Genomic DNA, 15,367 nt, shown 5'->3' on the forward strand with positions numbered 1-15,367 from the left:
GTCCGACTTCAACTTACAAGAGCTTGACAGAATGCTTGTGTCCCTTGATTACAGCAGACGACACTTCTCACCCCACACATACCCGCTGGTTTAAGTTTGAGGTCGTTAGTTTATGAATGACATTTTTCCCTAAAATAATTGACTTTTAATGATTATAGTGTGTTTTAAAGCAAACCTTCAAAAGCCAAGAAAAACGATGACAGGTTAAACCTGTCAAACAAAAACAACTTTATTGGCATGAAATTTAAGTTACAGCGAATGGTTAAAATTGTTGTAACTTACCAAGTTTGGAATTCAGAAGAGCAAGAGAAGAGTCACATGACTGAAACTTTTAAGATTACCCATGATTTAAAAGACACTGCTGATGTAGCCCTATTATTTACAACAAAAAAACATGATGAACCCGGAGTTTTAACTAACACCAGAGGCCATCAATACAAACTTGCAAAGAAAACTTCTGCCTATGCAATTTTTTTTAAGTAACAGAGTTGTTAAAAATTGGAATAAGTTAACGTCACATCAGGAACCTTGGTCGAGTCAGAAACATACAGCTAGTCTAGAAGAGAGGAATACTTTTCACTTATCAGTAAGACAAAAGCCATTCATTCACACAGTTACACACCTCATGTAACAAAATGATTGAATTTTTCTGACACTTTTATTACATTTACTAACAAACTAATAAAATATCACTTGCACTCATTAGTAACACAGGCTATATTAAAACAAACGATCAAGAAAAAAGGCATTGTTTTTAATAACTTTTAACTTGCTCATAACAATCAAGACAAACAAGTACTTGCATCATTATCAATTCCCTACAACTCTCGAACAGCACTCCCAACACCTCCACCTCTCAACATCCTCATACACCCACCCAATCCTTTCACTTTCCATGAAAAAAAAATAATAATAATAATACTAATAGTGAGCTGAAAAATCATACCATCACCCCAAACTTGTCCTTGAGTACTATTCATAAGTAGTGGAACATTTGAAGTGGTGTAAGCGGCAATCACTGTTTTAGCTAAACCGCTCTAAATTCCGATTTTAACTCGCATTCATGAGACCATCATTGAGCGCCTTTACATAATGAGGTTGTCAACTCGCTTCTTGCTCTGTTCGCATGCGCACGAACACCCTTATCAAAGGAAATCACCGCCACTCAACGCTTCCTACTAGACGAGATAAGCACGGTCAGCGAGGCGACCGATTGCATCAGGCCACATGCAGACACAACCATCAAAACATCAAAAGATTACCGGCGACATCATGCCGTTAGCGACTGTTGCACCAAGAGGTAGGTCCTGCAAGTTTATGGCCTTCACATGACTGGCAGGTCGAAAGGGGATTTCATGAATGGCGTTTAGTGTGACATATCCAGCACAAACAGCACCACCTTTTGGTCAAGTGGCGCTAAAAATGTGTCTCGAATACCCCTCCTGAACATTTAATTACATCTTGCCAAAAAGTCAGCAAGCTCGAGCTTGCATAATAATGGATGCATTCAAAAGTTAGCAACAGAACTAAAGATATTAATGCTGAAACCATGCCGTTGACATTCATTTTGTTGAATGAAGTACCTTACTTATCCCTCATCAAAACACACACACACACACACACACAACAATAAACCTGAGAAACATGTAAAGAAAAAAGAAAACACTATGCCTAAGCAGTTATTCACATTAACATTTTTTGCTTTCATTTTTTTTTATACAAAAGAAGTATCAATAGCAATTTTGAGAAAGTAAAAATAAATCAAGAATAACAAGCCACACTGAACACATGTATTCCACAAATATTTTGAGCAGTAAATAATCACAGAAATGCTACATAACTACACAGGTCTTTAAAAGCACACATCTTCCCTGAAAATGCTGTCACATGGGATAAGACCATCGTTACACTTTGACTCATACCAAAAATCAACACCCTGACCTCAACTCAACTCAACTCAACTCAAATTTATTAATCCATATGGAAATTATATTGTAACAATACTCATTTCCAATCAAAAGAATAAGAATGCATAATAAAAAATAAAAACATCATAAGAAAATAAGTGAGTATGATTATTATGAGTATGATCACAGTCTCACTAACGCAAACAGTCATCCGTCAGGTACCTCTTGATGTGGTGTTAGATTTTTGTTGTTGAATTAATGCATCCAAAATGTTTAAACTGTGCACAGAGATCACCCACGCTGTTCATTTTCGGTATGTGATCAAGTGGAGGATAGACTTATATCTCATATAATACCCTGGCTAGATCTAAGATGCTGAGCCAAACTGTTTTCACAAGAAGTAGTGTGCCTTTAAAATTTACAAGCACAACAAAAGGCCTTCCATCCCTGAGAAACAAAGAACAAGTACTTGGACAAAACGTCTAAGCTTCCTTTTTCTGTTCATACAACACACAATCACTCAATAACATCCTGAACCAAAAATATAACTTCCATTAAGTTCTATACAACACACCCATGCAACACGCAGATCATTTTCCATCAATCTCTGACTGCAAGAAACTCTTTCAAATTCCAGACTGCCCAAAGGGTTAGCCTTTTTTTCCCCCACAGATGAGAGCACTAGCGCAGCATACAGCAGAGGCAGCATAAAGATTCATATCATGCATCTCAATTGTTAAAGAGTCCAGCACCTTTCGTGGACACATGGCTTATGCTGAACGCAATCAAAGGTTGTAGATAACCAACCACACATCCCTTTCTCCTGATTACTGGACAAGTACTGTAGAATAAGTTAATTTAAGATAATTATTATGCAATAAAAATTTTACAAGTGTGAGCTTGGGAACGACAGTTACGGTACACATGCACTTTTGTGCAACCGCGTGAACTCGTGGTACCTCTATACTATCGGGGATCCATTAAGGTTTCCGAGACTGAGTTTCATTTCTATTGAATTGGTCTCGCGGAATAGCCGATTCTAAAATTTGCATAGGTAAAACGATCGCTTTTTTAGTACAAGCCTCTGGAGTAAATTTTGTGATTAATGTTTTTGTGAACAAGAAACAATTGACAGGTGGCTTTATTCCATCTCCTTTTTTCCCTCCGCCGCGATGTAAAGTTGAATAGTTGAAGGTGACGTTAGGCACTAACTAAAGAAAGTGGGGCTGCCTGACACCCCTCGAGTTGAATGGGTTAATCTTGTGACACCGGTGCACAGGATGTGAACGCTAAAACTGTGCTTTTGCTTGGAATCTTTGAGGGAAGGAGACGTGTATTTGGTGCGGCGTGTTTTCGATGCCGTTGTGTGACATGTCTGTCACGGCCGGAAATCTTTCCGGGATGTGAGGATTCTTTTGCTGGTAGGTTAAAACAATTTTCTTTCTGTAAATGGGTAGGCGGTGAAAAGAATAGTATGCTGCTTGGGGGGAGGATTTATTTGAATGTTTAAGTAGATTGTTTTGTGAGTTGGAATGGTGGGGAAGATTTTTGTGTGTGAATGCTTTAGAAGACCGTTGTTTGAGAGAACGGTATATGTATTGTAGGCATGCTATTTGGTAGGAATGATGTGTTTTGTTGTTTAATGAGTTAGCTTGTGGTAGTTGAAATTGTTGATTTGTTTACGTATGCTTACGGCGTGCATTCTGTGTTTGCAGGATGGCCGAGTGTGCGACGGGGTTTAGTTAGGTCTTTTTCTTTTTTTAGTGGGTCGTAGATTTGTTTTTATAGACTAGGTTTTGTTAGTGAAGAGTAGTTAGATTTAGTGGAGAGATTTTGGTCAGATTTTGTTAGAGTTTTTGTAGATTTGGTTTTTTTTAAAGAATTGTTTTTTAGGTTGTTTTTTTAGATTTCGTTTGTTTTAAATTAGAGTCTCATTGTGGGTTTTTTTTTGGATTAAAGTTGAGAGTGAGGATTTAGAGTAGAGTGTAGTTTGGGGAAAGGATTTGGTGTGTTTTAAAGGGTATTTTTAGGGGAAGTATGTAGTTTTAGAATGAAGAGAGAGAATATTGTTGTTTTTTGAAGTTGTTTAGTCCTATACAGTGAAAGTTGTATTTGAAGATAAACCCCCGTTATCCCACATTTTCCCCATTTCATCGTATGGAATAAAAGAACCTGGGTAATATAACTTGTGTCGTCTGCTTTAGTGTTTGAGTTCAGTACGAAAGAGGAAAGTAGATTGGCGCACGGTTACACAAGCATTAGTTTCATTATGATTAGAGTGCTGCCTATTTGAACTTATCCAAACACCTTCATCAGTGTAATATATATATAGGTATATGACAGCGACGGTCTCCTTTACCACAAAGGCTAAAGGGCAGTATTAACTGATAAAGACATCAGTTTAAATTCCCTCTTCTCAGCAAAAAAGATAAGATTGTCCAAACAATCTTCATTTCATCAGGGACATCTTCTGGTGTCAGCAGTTAAAAAACAACAACTTTTAAATCAACAAAAAAATTCTCATTTAAGCAGAGCCTGGGCCTTAAAACTGGGGGATTTTTCTTAGTTTTTATCACTTCCTTTTTCAGAGAATGAATGAATCTCCTTTATTCATGCAAAATAATATATATAAACAAAATATAAAAAATTAATGAATCTAGCTCATTTCCAGAACTCAAACTTTCCTCCTTGCATGAGGAACAGTGAATTACTATGCAAGCTTCAGTGTCTCTCTGCACTGAACACACCCACAGGAACAGTAGCAAACCCTAATTAGGTATTGATAGACACAAATTGCATAATATATATATTATAACATTAAACATTGATGTTCTGTTTCTCCCCCCCCCCCCCCCCCCCTCTCTCTCTCTCTCTGAGTCACACACACACACAAATAACACACAGGCATGCACGCCTGGTAAGAGACTGTAGAGTACGCACTCTTCACAGTCTCTAGTCCTGTAGCAGAATTCACACAGTTTGCTTGCTTCTTTCCTTTTCCAAAACTAAACGAAAAAAAAAAATCCTCTTTTTCTTTTTTCCTATGGGCAATTGAACGCTCTGCATCCTTTAGAAGAACAAAATTATTACAATAATTTTTGATAAATGTACACCTTGCACCACCACGCTTTTGAATTGGTACAACCATGAGATTCGCTGCACGATACATGTATCATGACTGCAGCAGAAAGCAAAAGCAGGCCGTGCGCATCATTTCGTGTTGGGGATTCCGCGTAGGGGCGCCACAAGGTTTCCCGTTTCATTTTTCGTGTGTTTGGTATCTCTGCACTCTTCCATCTCTGATGACACATCAACCTACACGCTAAAACTGTCCCTCCGTTCAAGCTGTCTACCAGTACCAGCATGAGAGTGTTACAAACAGAAACGGCAGATCCTTAACCTCCACTGATAATGTTCAGTATCTGATGATAATATTGTTTAAACAAAAGGCAATAACGTGCAACAGAAACAATTTGCACTGGTATGTACATGTACATCATGCAGACCAGCCCCAGTCGTTCTTTGGTCGCCAGATGCCCACACAGATATCACAGCCTGCTGATGCCAGCACTCCGTTCTGGTAGGCAATCTGAAAACAGGAAAAATAATCAGTAGGAGTTAAGTGGCAACTTGTTGATTTCAACTTTATGCGGAAATCTATGGAACCCCCACCCCCACTTACTTGAACCAGATTTAAACCCTCAACCACCACCTTTCTCAGAAATTATAGGCACAGGCTGGACAGGCCTTTAACTGAGATAAGACCATTCTTCCACCAAAATTTAACATCCAGACTGCTTCCCGTGCAAAGAGAGAACCTTCGTTAATTACTTAATTGACACCAGTGTCAAACTGTGAAACAGCTTTGTCAAAAGAATCTTTCTCTGCGTCAAGACGTTGATTGTTGGTATGTGTACAAGTGGAGGGATGGGCTTATCCCATGCAAAAGCCTTGCAAAATTCAAATTAATGAACCAAACTGTTTTCACAGGAATGACTATGCCGCAGTATGCCTTTTTCTAAGGTGGAACAGCTTTACTTTTAACACCATTTTTCAAAAGGTAAAATAAAACAAAATACAGATAAAAGCACACAGACGCAGACACACACTTACACACCTAAACTGCTTACACACACAGAGTTCTGCTAATAGGAGACAGCCTCAAATACATTTTAACAGCAGCTTGGGCTGGACAGATGAGCAGGCAGAGAGTAAAAAGGTTATCGAGCAGAGATGAGTTGAAGTAGACACAGATTAATATTCCGAGTCGTATCATTATCATAAATATCAATTGAGGCTGGTGCATATTCCTTATAGCATTTATGTTTCCACTTAATTTCACACAATACCTACAAATACATAGCCTAATGGTAATCATAAAAACAATCTCCCACTGCTAACAGTCACTGAGACAAACTAATTCTTGAAACACTTTGTCATACATAAGATGTGACACAAATGCCATGTGATGCCTTTATTCACATTATGATGTCTTCTCAAACTTTGTTTTGTTTTTGACATCAGAAATTCTACTTTGGAAAAGATCTTGGTTTCTGTATTCACTGCCATATCTCATTAATTGATGCGCACCTGCACATCTGGACACACATACAGAGAACACACATTCACATTCACACACATTCACATTTACACACACACACACACACATTTACACACACACACACACACACACAGTCTTAGTCCTGTACACACCCCAGCCACCCCGTTGTCGTGTTTGTCCAATGTTGTGATTGGCACAGGATCCAGACTGGGCTCCAGCACCTTCACTGTTTTGTCGTTTGATGATGTGAAGATGGCTCCCTCCGTGTGAATCACTCCTGTGAGTTTGTTTGTGTGGCCAACATCATAAGTCTGAAAAACATCAGATCCATAAGCATCTCCTTTTTGCATTGTAAGTGGCCGAAGTATTGTCCTGTAACATTTTTTCTTCTTCATTATTTTCTTATTCCATTGCTGGGAAATGCAGGTTGCTTCCACAGAGTGGAATGCAAGCAGCAACAAGAATTGCGCTTCCAAGGTCTGTGAGGTTTTAGTTGTAATCAACCACCTACACATCAAGTCGAAGTGTTGAATTCAAACAAGGCCAGATCAGCTACCAGACCCCCCTATTTTTGGCTAGAATCATATCTATCCCAGACTAACACCTCCAAAGTACCTGTGGCAACATATTACTAGTTTCAACTCTTTAACATTTTGGAAACCAGATTTTTAGTTACATGTAGTTAAACTTACTGTACGACCATTTATTCTTATTTTCCTTTACCCACCAATGCAACATAACGGTCATTGCATTTTTTATATATGCATATTTCCCTGGGAGACAGATTTTATACTGCAAAGCAAATATCAGTCAGGAAAGTGGCAAGTGCAGTCACTGATAAAACCACAGCGCATATTTATGAAGTAGAAACTCCGAGTCCAAGCCACCCAGCTGCATAAAATCGCTGGTGGAAGGGAGGCAACTCAAAATTCTTGCCTCTACCAAAATCAGGAAAAAATGTCAGTATGTAAAAAAACTTGACTAAATGTAATAAGGATACTTTTGTTCACAGAAAAAGCAAGAATATCCAACCCATAGAACTCTCGCCTTCACAAACAGGTTAATAATTGCAGCTCTTGAAAGAAACTAGTATTTTTACAGTCTTTTAAGTTAATTTTGAACAGGTCACATAAAAGTGTTACACATAAACAATAATCAAATTCAGAATTTTTGTAATTGATTTGTCCCCTCTTCATTCAATTTTGAACAGATTCAAATACATCCTTTTTTTCTGTATTTTCCATTTTAAAGTAGGTTGTGCATACTGCTACATTGTTCTAGCCATGCTTTCACCACTACAGTCTGTCTCAGTGACTATGCCAGGCATGGTCACATCCAAAATAATCTGAGTCACTAACTTGACTAATTCAAACAGGTGTTTTACACGCCAAAGTGGTGACAGGGGGGTGGAACATGGATACCGTCACTGAATTTGCACATAAAATTGACCTGTGTCCGTCCTGGCCCGGATTCGAACCTGTGACCATAGGATCACAAGTCCAGTGCTCTACCAACTGAGCTACCGGGCCACTATTTGTGTGTTTTAGATTGACAGAAATATGATTGCCGATTATGTCATTATTAACTGTCGCATTTATATGGTAACTTTTATTTTTAGATTGAGGTTAATGCCATTACTAAATCTGGCAGACAACTTTTTTGTTCAAAAATGAAATTTTCTGAGATTATCATCAAACTCACCTGAACGACTTCAAAGTTTCCATATGTTGTGTCCATCAGAGTAAGGCCGCCCAACTTGTCTCCAAACCACAGCTGGTTACTGTGGTAACTGATGTCCAGGGGATAATTCTCAACCTGGAAAATATATGATTAGTAAAAAAGATGGCACTCCATGCTGATGCTTAAAACACTTTTAAAGTTCTTCCATAAAAGAAGTATGCAGATGTAAAAGGCACTCAAAGTTTGGTCAAATTTAAACAGAATCATCAAGGATGAAATATATACAATCAAAATCAAGCAAAACCCCTTACCAACTTGCTATTAAAAGTGAACTACAAATGTAGTGATCAGATTTCTAAATGTAAAAGGACAGACTACTTCTGCCACAAGAGGTCCGTCTTCTGATGGCAAAAATGTTAAAAGTGTCAGAGCACTGTCAAATCCAAGAAAGAAGTAAACTATTAAAGAACCATTAGAATCAGCCAGAAGTGCTCACTTTCTTAAATTATATAAGAACACTTAACCCAAACTCTTAATCAAATTCAAAAATGCGACTAGGAAGGATACACAGTCAAACAGCAGCAGTACGTAACTTGCACATAACCTACCCCAACTCTCTTAAACACAATGCCAGCTCTTCTATCATAGATACAGAAGGTCTTGTCTTCACTGCCTGAGATGATGTAATTGTCGTCTGCTGCGATGCACAGGACTGGTTGCCGATGCCAACGTTTTGTGGAAATAATGTTTCCTTGGCGGGGGTCGATGAAGTACACTTTCTTGTCGAAACCGGTAGCAACCAGAAAGTTTTGTTCCACATGAATGTCTAAGACTGCTGACTTGCACCTGTTAAAATTCTGAAGGCATTACACACTTGATTTTGTGAGCTGTATATATCTTGTGAAAGAAAGCATACACATTTCTCTCTTCCACTTACAACTTTATCTGTTATAATTGTGTTTGTTCTGACAAATTTAACCATGAAAGTGTGACTTCTGTTTCCTTTACTGCGAAAGGCTTTACAACATATACAAATAAAATCTTGCACTCAAATTCACAATCTTCGGACTTACTTGTAGGTTGTGACTGGTGTAAAATCTTGCCCTAGATCCCACACTTTAATCTTGGTGTCCCAGGACCCAGTGTAGAGACAGTTATCCAGCGATGCCATGCACCAGATCCAGCCCTGGGAAAAGTGAGAACACTACCATTAAAACTGCAAGTCCTGAGATAAGTGTGATGGCAAAATCACACAAAAGACAAAATTCAAGCAACGCATAATTTTGCTTTCACCTTCATTTTCAAAATGATATCTGACATGACAAAAATGCTCAGGACCATTAAGCAAGATGTTCTAAACGTGTTCCTGAGCTGTTTACTCTCAGGGTCATGCACCTTATAGTTATAGTGAGTGTTTTGCGTGCCACATTCTGTTTATACCATGCCTTCTGTTTCTGCATGTTTCCTGAAGTCCCTGGACATTCGCTGAAAACTTAGGATCTTTAATGTATGAATCAGGTTTTTTTTTATTTAGTCAAGTTTTGACTAAATATTTTAACGTAGAGGGGGGAATCGAGACGAGGGTCGTGGTGTGTGTGTGTGTGTGTGTGTGTGTGTGTGTGTGTCTGTCTGTCTGTGTGTGTGTGTAGAGCGATTCAGACTAAACTACTGGACCGATCTTTATGAAATTTGACATGAGAGTTCCTGGGTATAAAATCCCCATACGTTTTTTTCATTTTTTTGATAAATGTCTTTGATGACGTCATATCCGGCTTTTCGTGAAAGTTGAGGCGGCACTGTCACGCTCTCATTTTTCAACCAAATTGGTTGAAATTTTGGTCAAGCAATCTTCGACGAAGGCCGGGGTTTGGTATTGCAATTCAGCTTGGTGGCTGAAAAACTAATGAGTGAGTTTGGTCATTAAAAATCTGAAAATTTAAAAAAAATATCTTTTTTATAAAACGATCCAAATTTACGTACATCTTATTCTTTATCATTTTCTGATTTCAAAAATATATATTTGGATTAAAAACAAGCTCTGAAAATTAAAAATATAAAAATTATTATCAAAATTAAATTGTCCAAATCAATTTAAAAACACTTTCATCTTATTCCTTGTCGGTTCCTGATTCCAAAAACATATAGATATGATATGTTTGGATTAAAAACACGCTCAGAAAGTTAAAACGAAGAGAGGTACAGAAAAGCGTGAAATCCTTCTCAGCGCAAGTACTACCCCGCTCTTCTTGTCAATTTCACTGCCTTTGCCGTGCGCGGTGGACTGACGATGCTACGAGTATACGGTCTTGCTGCGTTGCATTGCGTTCAGTTTCATTCTGTGAGTTCGACAGCTACTTGACTAAATGTTGTATTTTCGCCTTACGCGACTTGTTTTATTTGCTGCGTTGTGCATTTTGCACACAAGGGAGGTATAATTCCGTCCACTAAGAGACTGCAATGAACGTTGAATTTTGGAAGTACAGTTACATTGCCCATTGTACCTGGGCCTTGAACCCATGCTACGTGGTTACAAAGCCAGCATGCTACTGACTGAGCTACGTGCCTACCTGCCAGGAAGTTTTATGTTTATTATAATTATTTAACACAGGCTTTCAAAGTTTTTAAGTGCTGCATTGCTCCTGGACAATTCTTGGCTTGTAAATCATATTAAATGTACAGTGTATCACATTCATCAAAATATTTAGTCAACCTGAAAGTTTGATTCCATCAGAAGAACAACATTTTTAGTGCATGTAGGTCATCCTAGTTCCGAATACCCATGTTTCTGGGTCATTATTCCATGAATAAAACATGTTCCCAAGGTTTTCAATCTACATTTCTTTGTAATAATGTGCCTGCTATGGGCAATGTTGTTGCCAATCTTTGTTTTCAGTGGGTTATTTATCAGTTTGGCACTAGGTAAACCTCTAATGGTTTCACCGTGAGGGCATAGAACAACACTGTCATCATAAACCTCTTCTTACATCTAATTAGAATTAGCAAGCAATATTGGAATCATCTCCTGAAAGCCAAGCCTTGAACGGATGCCTGACGTTCGGCGCCTTTTGCTTATCAATATGAAAATATATTTAATATTGCTTTAACTTACATTGTGCGCTTTGTTGATGCAATGAAGCTGCATTTCTTTCTTGGTCTCTGGTCGGCTGCTGTCATATTTGGTCAGATCCAGTAGCGTGAGGTAGCGATCCCGAGACCCCGTAGCTAGGAAACGTCCTTCCTGCATGCATTCAAGTCAGACAAATATTACACATCTGCGGCAATTAATACATGGAATTGTTTTTACACCAGCTAGTCTGAATGAAACATAACCACTGCCAGGTTTTTGTTTTTGTTTTTTTGCTTTTTGTTTGCTTAACGCCCAGCCGACCACGAAGTGCCATATCAGGGCGGTGCTGCTTTGACATATAACGTGCGCCACACACAAGACAGAAGTCGCAGCACAGGCTTCATGTCTCACCCAGTCACATTATTCTGACACCGGACCAACCAGTCCTAGCACTAACCCCATAATGCCAGACGCCAGGCGGAGCAGCCACTAGATTGCCAATTTTTAAGTCTTAGGTATGACCCGGCCGGGGTTCGAACCCACGACCTCCCAATCACGGGGCGGACGCCTTACCACTAGGCCAACTGTGCCGGTCACTGCCAGGTGCAAGATCCTCTTGCATTAAACGGAAAAGAAGGTTTTAAATAAAGTTAAAGTTACCAACTGCCAGATGCAAAACAATCATTTATGAAACTGTTACTAACTTACAATTAAGCAAACCGCATTGTGTGACAACAAATTCCAGCAACTATCAGTATCACTTCCAATAACTCTGGGGAAAGAAACTATATTTATCTAAATTCCCAGTGTAAAGATTATTGCAGAAAACATTCTGAAATGTTCCCACTTAATACTGAAACTGAAAGTTAAGAAATAATGTGCGCTATGATTATGCATGAAAATGCTTTACCTGCATCAAATGAACAACATCAACAGCAGCAAATAAGCAACTGTTGAAGGTAAAATGTTCCATGTGCTCGTCTGACTGCGACCACACCCGGTGAAAGCGTTCTCTCTCCATGCACAGCTCTTGCCAGTCGATGCCATCATCTGCACAGGTGTAGCAATGCAAGTGAAACTGAAAGCATATACACACCAACTCAGAACTTGTAAAAAAAAATTAAAATGCGAGTCTACATAAATCACTTCCTTGACAGTACTCACTATCAATCATACTTAGCAAACTCTGAGCACATCTGTTTGCAAATTAATCTGAGTCAAAGAATAAAAGTCCACATGTCCACTCCTAAGAGAGACACAACAGTTGCACAAAATTATTCAAAAGATTGTGTGTTTTTTTAAACACAAAGCTTCCAGTCAAAGAATAAAAGTCCACATGTCCACTCCTAAGACAGACACAACAGTTGCACAAAATTTATATTACAAAATTGTGGAGTTTTTTAAACACAAAGCTTCCAGTTCTAAGCACTGTCAAATCCCTCCCCTATACTAGTGCATACTTTTGTGTGTGTGTGTACACAAACAGAGACACACACACACACACTCATGTAATGATGTATGCATTTAATTAAGTTTTCACTGCCATAAATAAAAACTCATGCATAACAATATTAACATTATCATTATCAAAGAAGCAACACCTGAAGAATAGACTTACAATCTACTGGTGGATACTTCTTTGGCCACCGCTTGGTCAGTCTCATCCTCCAGTACACTTCGTTCACAAACAGGTCGTGGAATGCATGACAAACTCTGGACATACTGTTAATGATGACACTTGCTTCCAAGTATTCACAGATCAGCAATAGAACCTCCACAGGGAGAGTATCCAGTGAGATCTTACTGAAAACCCATTCATTTGTTTCATCATTGCCGTTCTCTTCCGAAGAACAGCTGTTACGAGAGCCATCGATGGCTGGGTCCCTGGGTGTATTCTGTGCGTCGAATTCCATTTGTGGCTCTGTGACTGATGGTGTCTCTGCACATCCTACAGGGTTTGTCAGAGTGGTCACGGTGTCAGGGCTAATTTGTCCCTCACCAAGATGAAGTTCCTTAAACCCGGATAACATATTTTCTGCTGGATTCTGAGGTTCTGGACTTTTGGCCTTGCCTGTAGTATTTTGCACAGGAGCAGAGTGGTCCAACTCCAAATCTGTGTTTGATGAGCTTTGAATAGGGGCTGAACCATCCATGCCTACGGCTGCAGCTGTTGAGCAGTCAATGTCTCAGAACTGGCGCGCGATTCTGTCAAATAATACAATTTAAAATAAGCAAATGAAACAAAATGTTTGTGCCAAGCTACAAGTACAAGTCTCAAAAAAGTCTGAAAGCCTGTGCATGTTTGGGTGCGTGTGCGCATGCATAGATAGAAATTAGAATGAATAAATGCGTGCAGTCGGTGCACGTCATGTGCACACGTGTACTGACAGTGAAATAGGTGTGTATGTCTGTCTGACGATGTAGTTGTAAGCATGCATGCTTAGATGCTAGTACGTGCTACTGCTAGAAATACAAAAGAACAAAAACGCGTTACCATGAGAGAGAAGAAAGACAGACGAATTCTATGATAATGCGAAAAAGATTACCTTTTTACCCGATGAAACGAAGGACGTGACGCTGGACTTTGACTCTAGTCTTGAGTAATAGAGCGAGATTCACATTCACTGATTCAGACTCCAGACATCAAGTTCAAGACGAATGCAGTTCTAAAAAACCGCCCGTCAGCCAGTTATAGACCACATTCTCAGAGATCGAACTCTCTCGATTGTATCGATAGTCATCAGCCATAAATAGATGATAGACGAATACAGCAAACTCAGCAGGCTTTACAGAGTACGTGACTCACAACCAAACATACACGGGTTCGCGTTTCTTACAGTTTTCAAAAGTGGCGAGTGTAAACAAAGGAAGAAAATGCAACAGTAGCTATGATTGGCTAAAAGTAACAACTTCCGGTGATGTTACAGAACTGTTCATTGGCTCAATCAGTGTGTGTATGTGTGTGCATGTGATGTGAGTGTGTCTGTGAGACTGAGAGAGGTAGAGAGATGATGATCATTGAACTTTATCCCCGAGTACGCTAGTACTTGGGCTCAGCAGACTTTAAGTCTACAAGAAAGGCGTTCTCGTTAAATTTAGTAAAGGAGCGGTACTTTACTGTCTTGTGACCAACTTTGGGGATTTTTACACCCTTTCTTGACCACGTGAAACAAACAGGAAAATGTACACTGAGGGCCCCAAAGGGGGGGTATCATCACGATCACGGGAAGGAACATTTTAGCTTTCACGATTACAGTTACCTTGATTTTTGTTTTCACGATCACGAACACCAGTGGCAAATCACGGTCACGGTAAAAGTTGCATGTAGGGGAGACTGGGGTACCCTGGGACACGGGGCAGGGTGGGACAGCGCAATTTAGCCATGTTATCTTGATTTTTTTTTAAAGTTTGAATTTGCCGCCATGAAGGGAAACTACTCAGCCAGGCTGGCGCCAACTGTTAATGGTGTGGGCACAGACGTTTGCCAGCAGTCGATGTTTGCCTGAAAAGAAGCACTGTAAGTAAATTTTCGACTGTCACAAACTTCTTATTTGTATATAATGTCTTCTTACGCACCCTATTAAACCATATATAACCAGATTATGTCATTATTCACTCATATTTATCGAACATTTCAAAGATGTTTACACGTTAGATCTGTGGCCATTTTTTCATTTTATCAAATTAACCGCCTTGGGGCAGGGTGGGACGGGGTAGGGTGGGACAAGGCTGGGGCAGGGTGGGACTGTCCCACCCTGCCCCAGCTTTGACCCACCCTGCCCCCTTAGAGTGTTTGTCTATGTCTTTAATTATTAAAAGTTGATAAGTTGTGTAACATTGGTGTTATGCAAGAGAGAGAGAGAGAGAGAGAGAGAGAGAGAGAGAGAGAAAAAGAGAGAGAGAGAGAGAGAGAGAGAGAGAGAGAGAGAGAGAGAGAGAGAGAAAGAGACGGTGTGGTATTATTAATTCGGTGTTGGCATAACCATGCTGTCTTAACCTCTCTCTCTCTCTCTCTCTTTTTCTCTCTCTCTCTCTCTCTCTCTCTCTCTCTCTCTCTCTCTCTCTCTCTCTCTGTAGTTTGTGTAGTGTTTGTCTTAAATCTTTTGTCGACTTTCAGATGGTGAGAACATACAAGAGAAAGACGCAATGGAC

The 15,367-nt window shown here is 39.4% G+C and overlaps 2 protein-coding genes and 1 long non-coding RNA gene across 4 annotated transcripts in view; 1 reads left to right on the forward strand and 2 right to left on the reverse strand.

The window, feature by feature from the left end:
- The window catches only part of LOC138966948 (uncharacterized), a 136,268-nt gene that overhangs the window by 64,322 nt on the left and 56,579 nt on the right, over window positions 1-15,367 (forward strand). The gene's annotated exons all lie outside the window — the stretch shown is intronic.
- LOC138966946 (uncharacterized) lies at window positions 640-4,744 on the reverse strand. The gene is made up of 2 exons (XR_011455794.1): window positions 2,130-4,744; window positions 640-1,941 (listed from the first exon to the last, which is right to left on the reverse strand). It is a non-coding gene; the product is annotated as an uncharacterized lncRNA (long non-coding RNA).
- LOC138966947 (F-box/WD repeat-containing protein 9-like) lies at window positions 4,777-14,063 on the reverse strand. Its single transcript, XM_070339357.1, has 9 exons — window positions 13,762-14,063; window positions 12,834-13,420; window positions 12,126-12,265; window positions 11,258-11,386; window positions 9,222-9,334; window positions 8,757-8,994; window positions 8,170-8,283; window positions 6,621-6,779; window positions 4,777-5,496 (listed from the first exon to the last, which is right to left on the reverse strand). The coding sequence occupies exons 2-9, from the start codon at window positions 13,366-13,368 to the stop codon at window positions 5,404-5,406; spliced, it is 1,521 nt and encodes a 506-aa protein (XP_070195458.1). The 5' UTR covers window positions 13,369-13,420; window positions 13,762-14,063; the 3' UTR covers window positions 4,777-5,403.

This window comes from Littorina saxatilis, linkage group LG5, assembly GCF_037325665.1.
Source record: "Littorina saxatilis isolate snail1 linkage group LG5, US_GU_Lsax_2.0, whole genome shotgun sequence".
Taxonomy (NCBI): Eukaryota; Metazoa; Mollusca; class Gastropoda; order Littorinimorpha; family Littorinidae; genus Littorina; species Littorina saxatilis.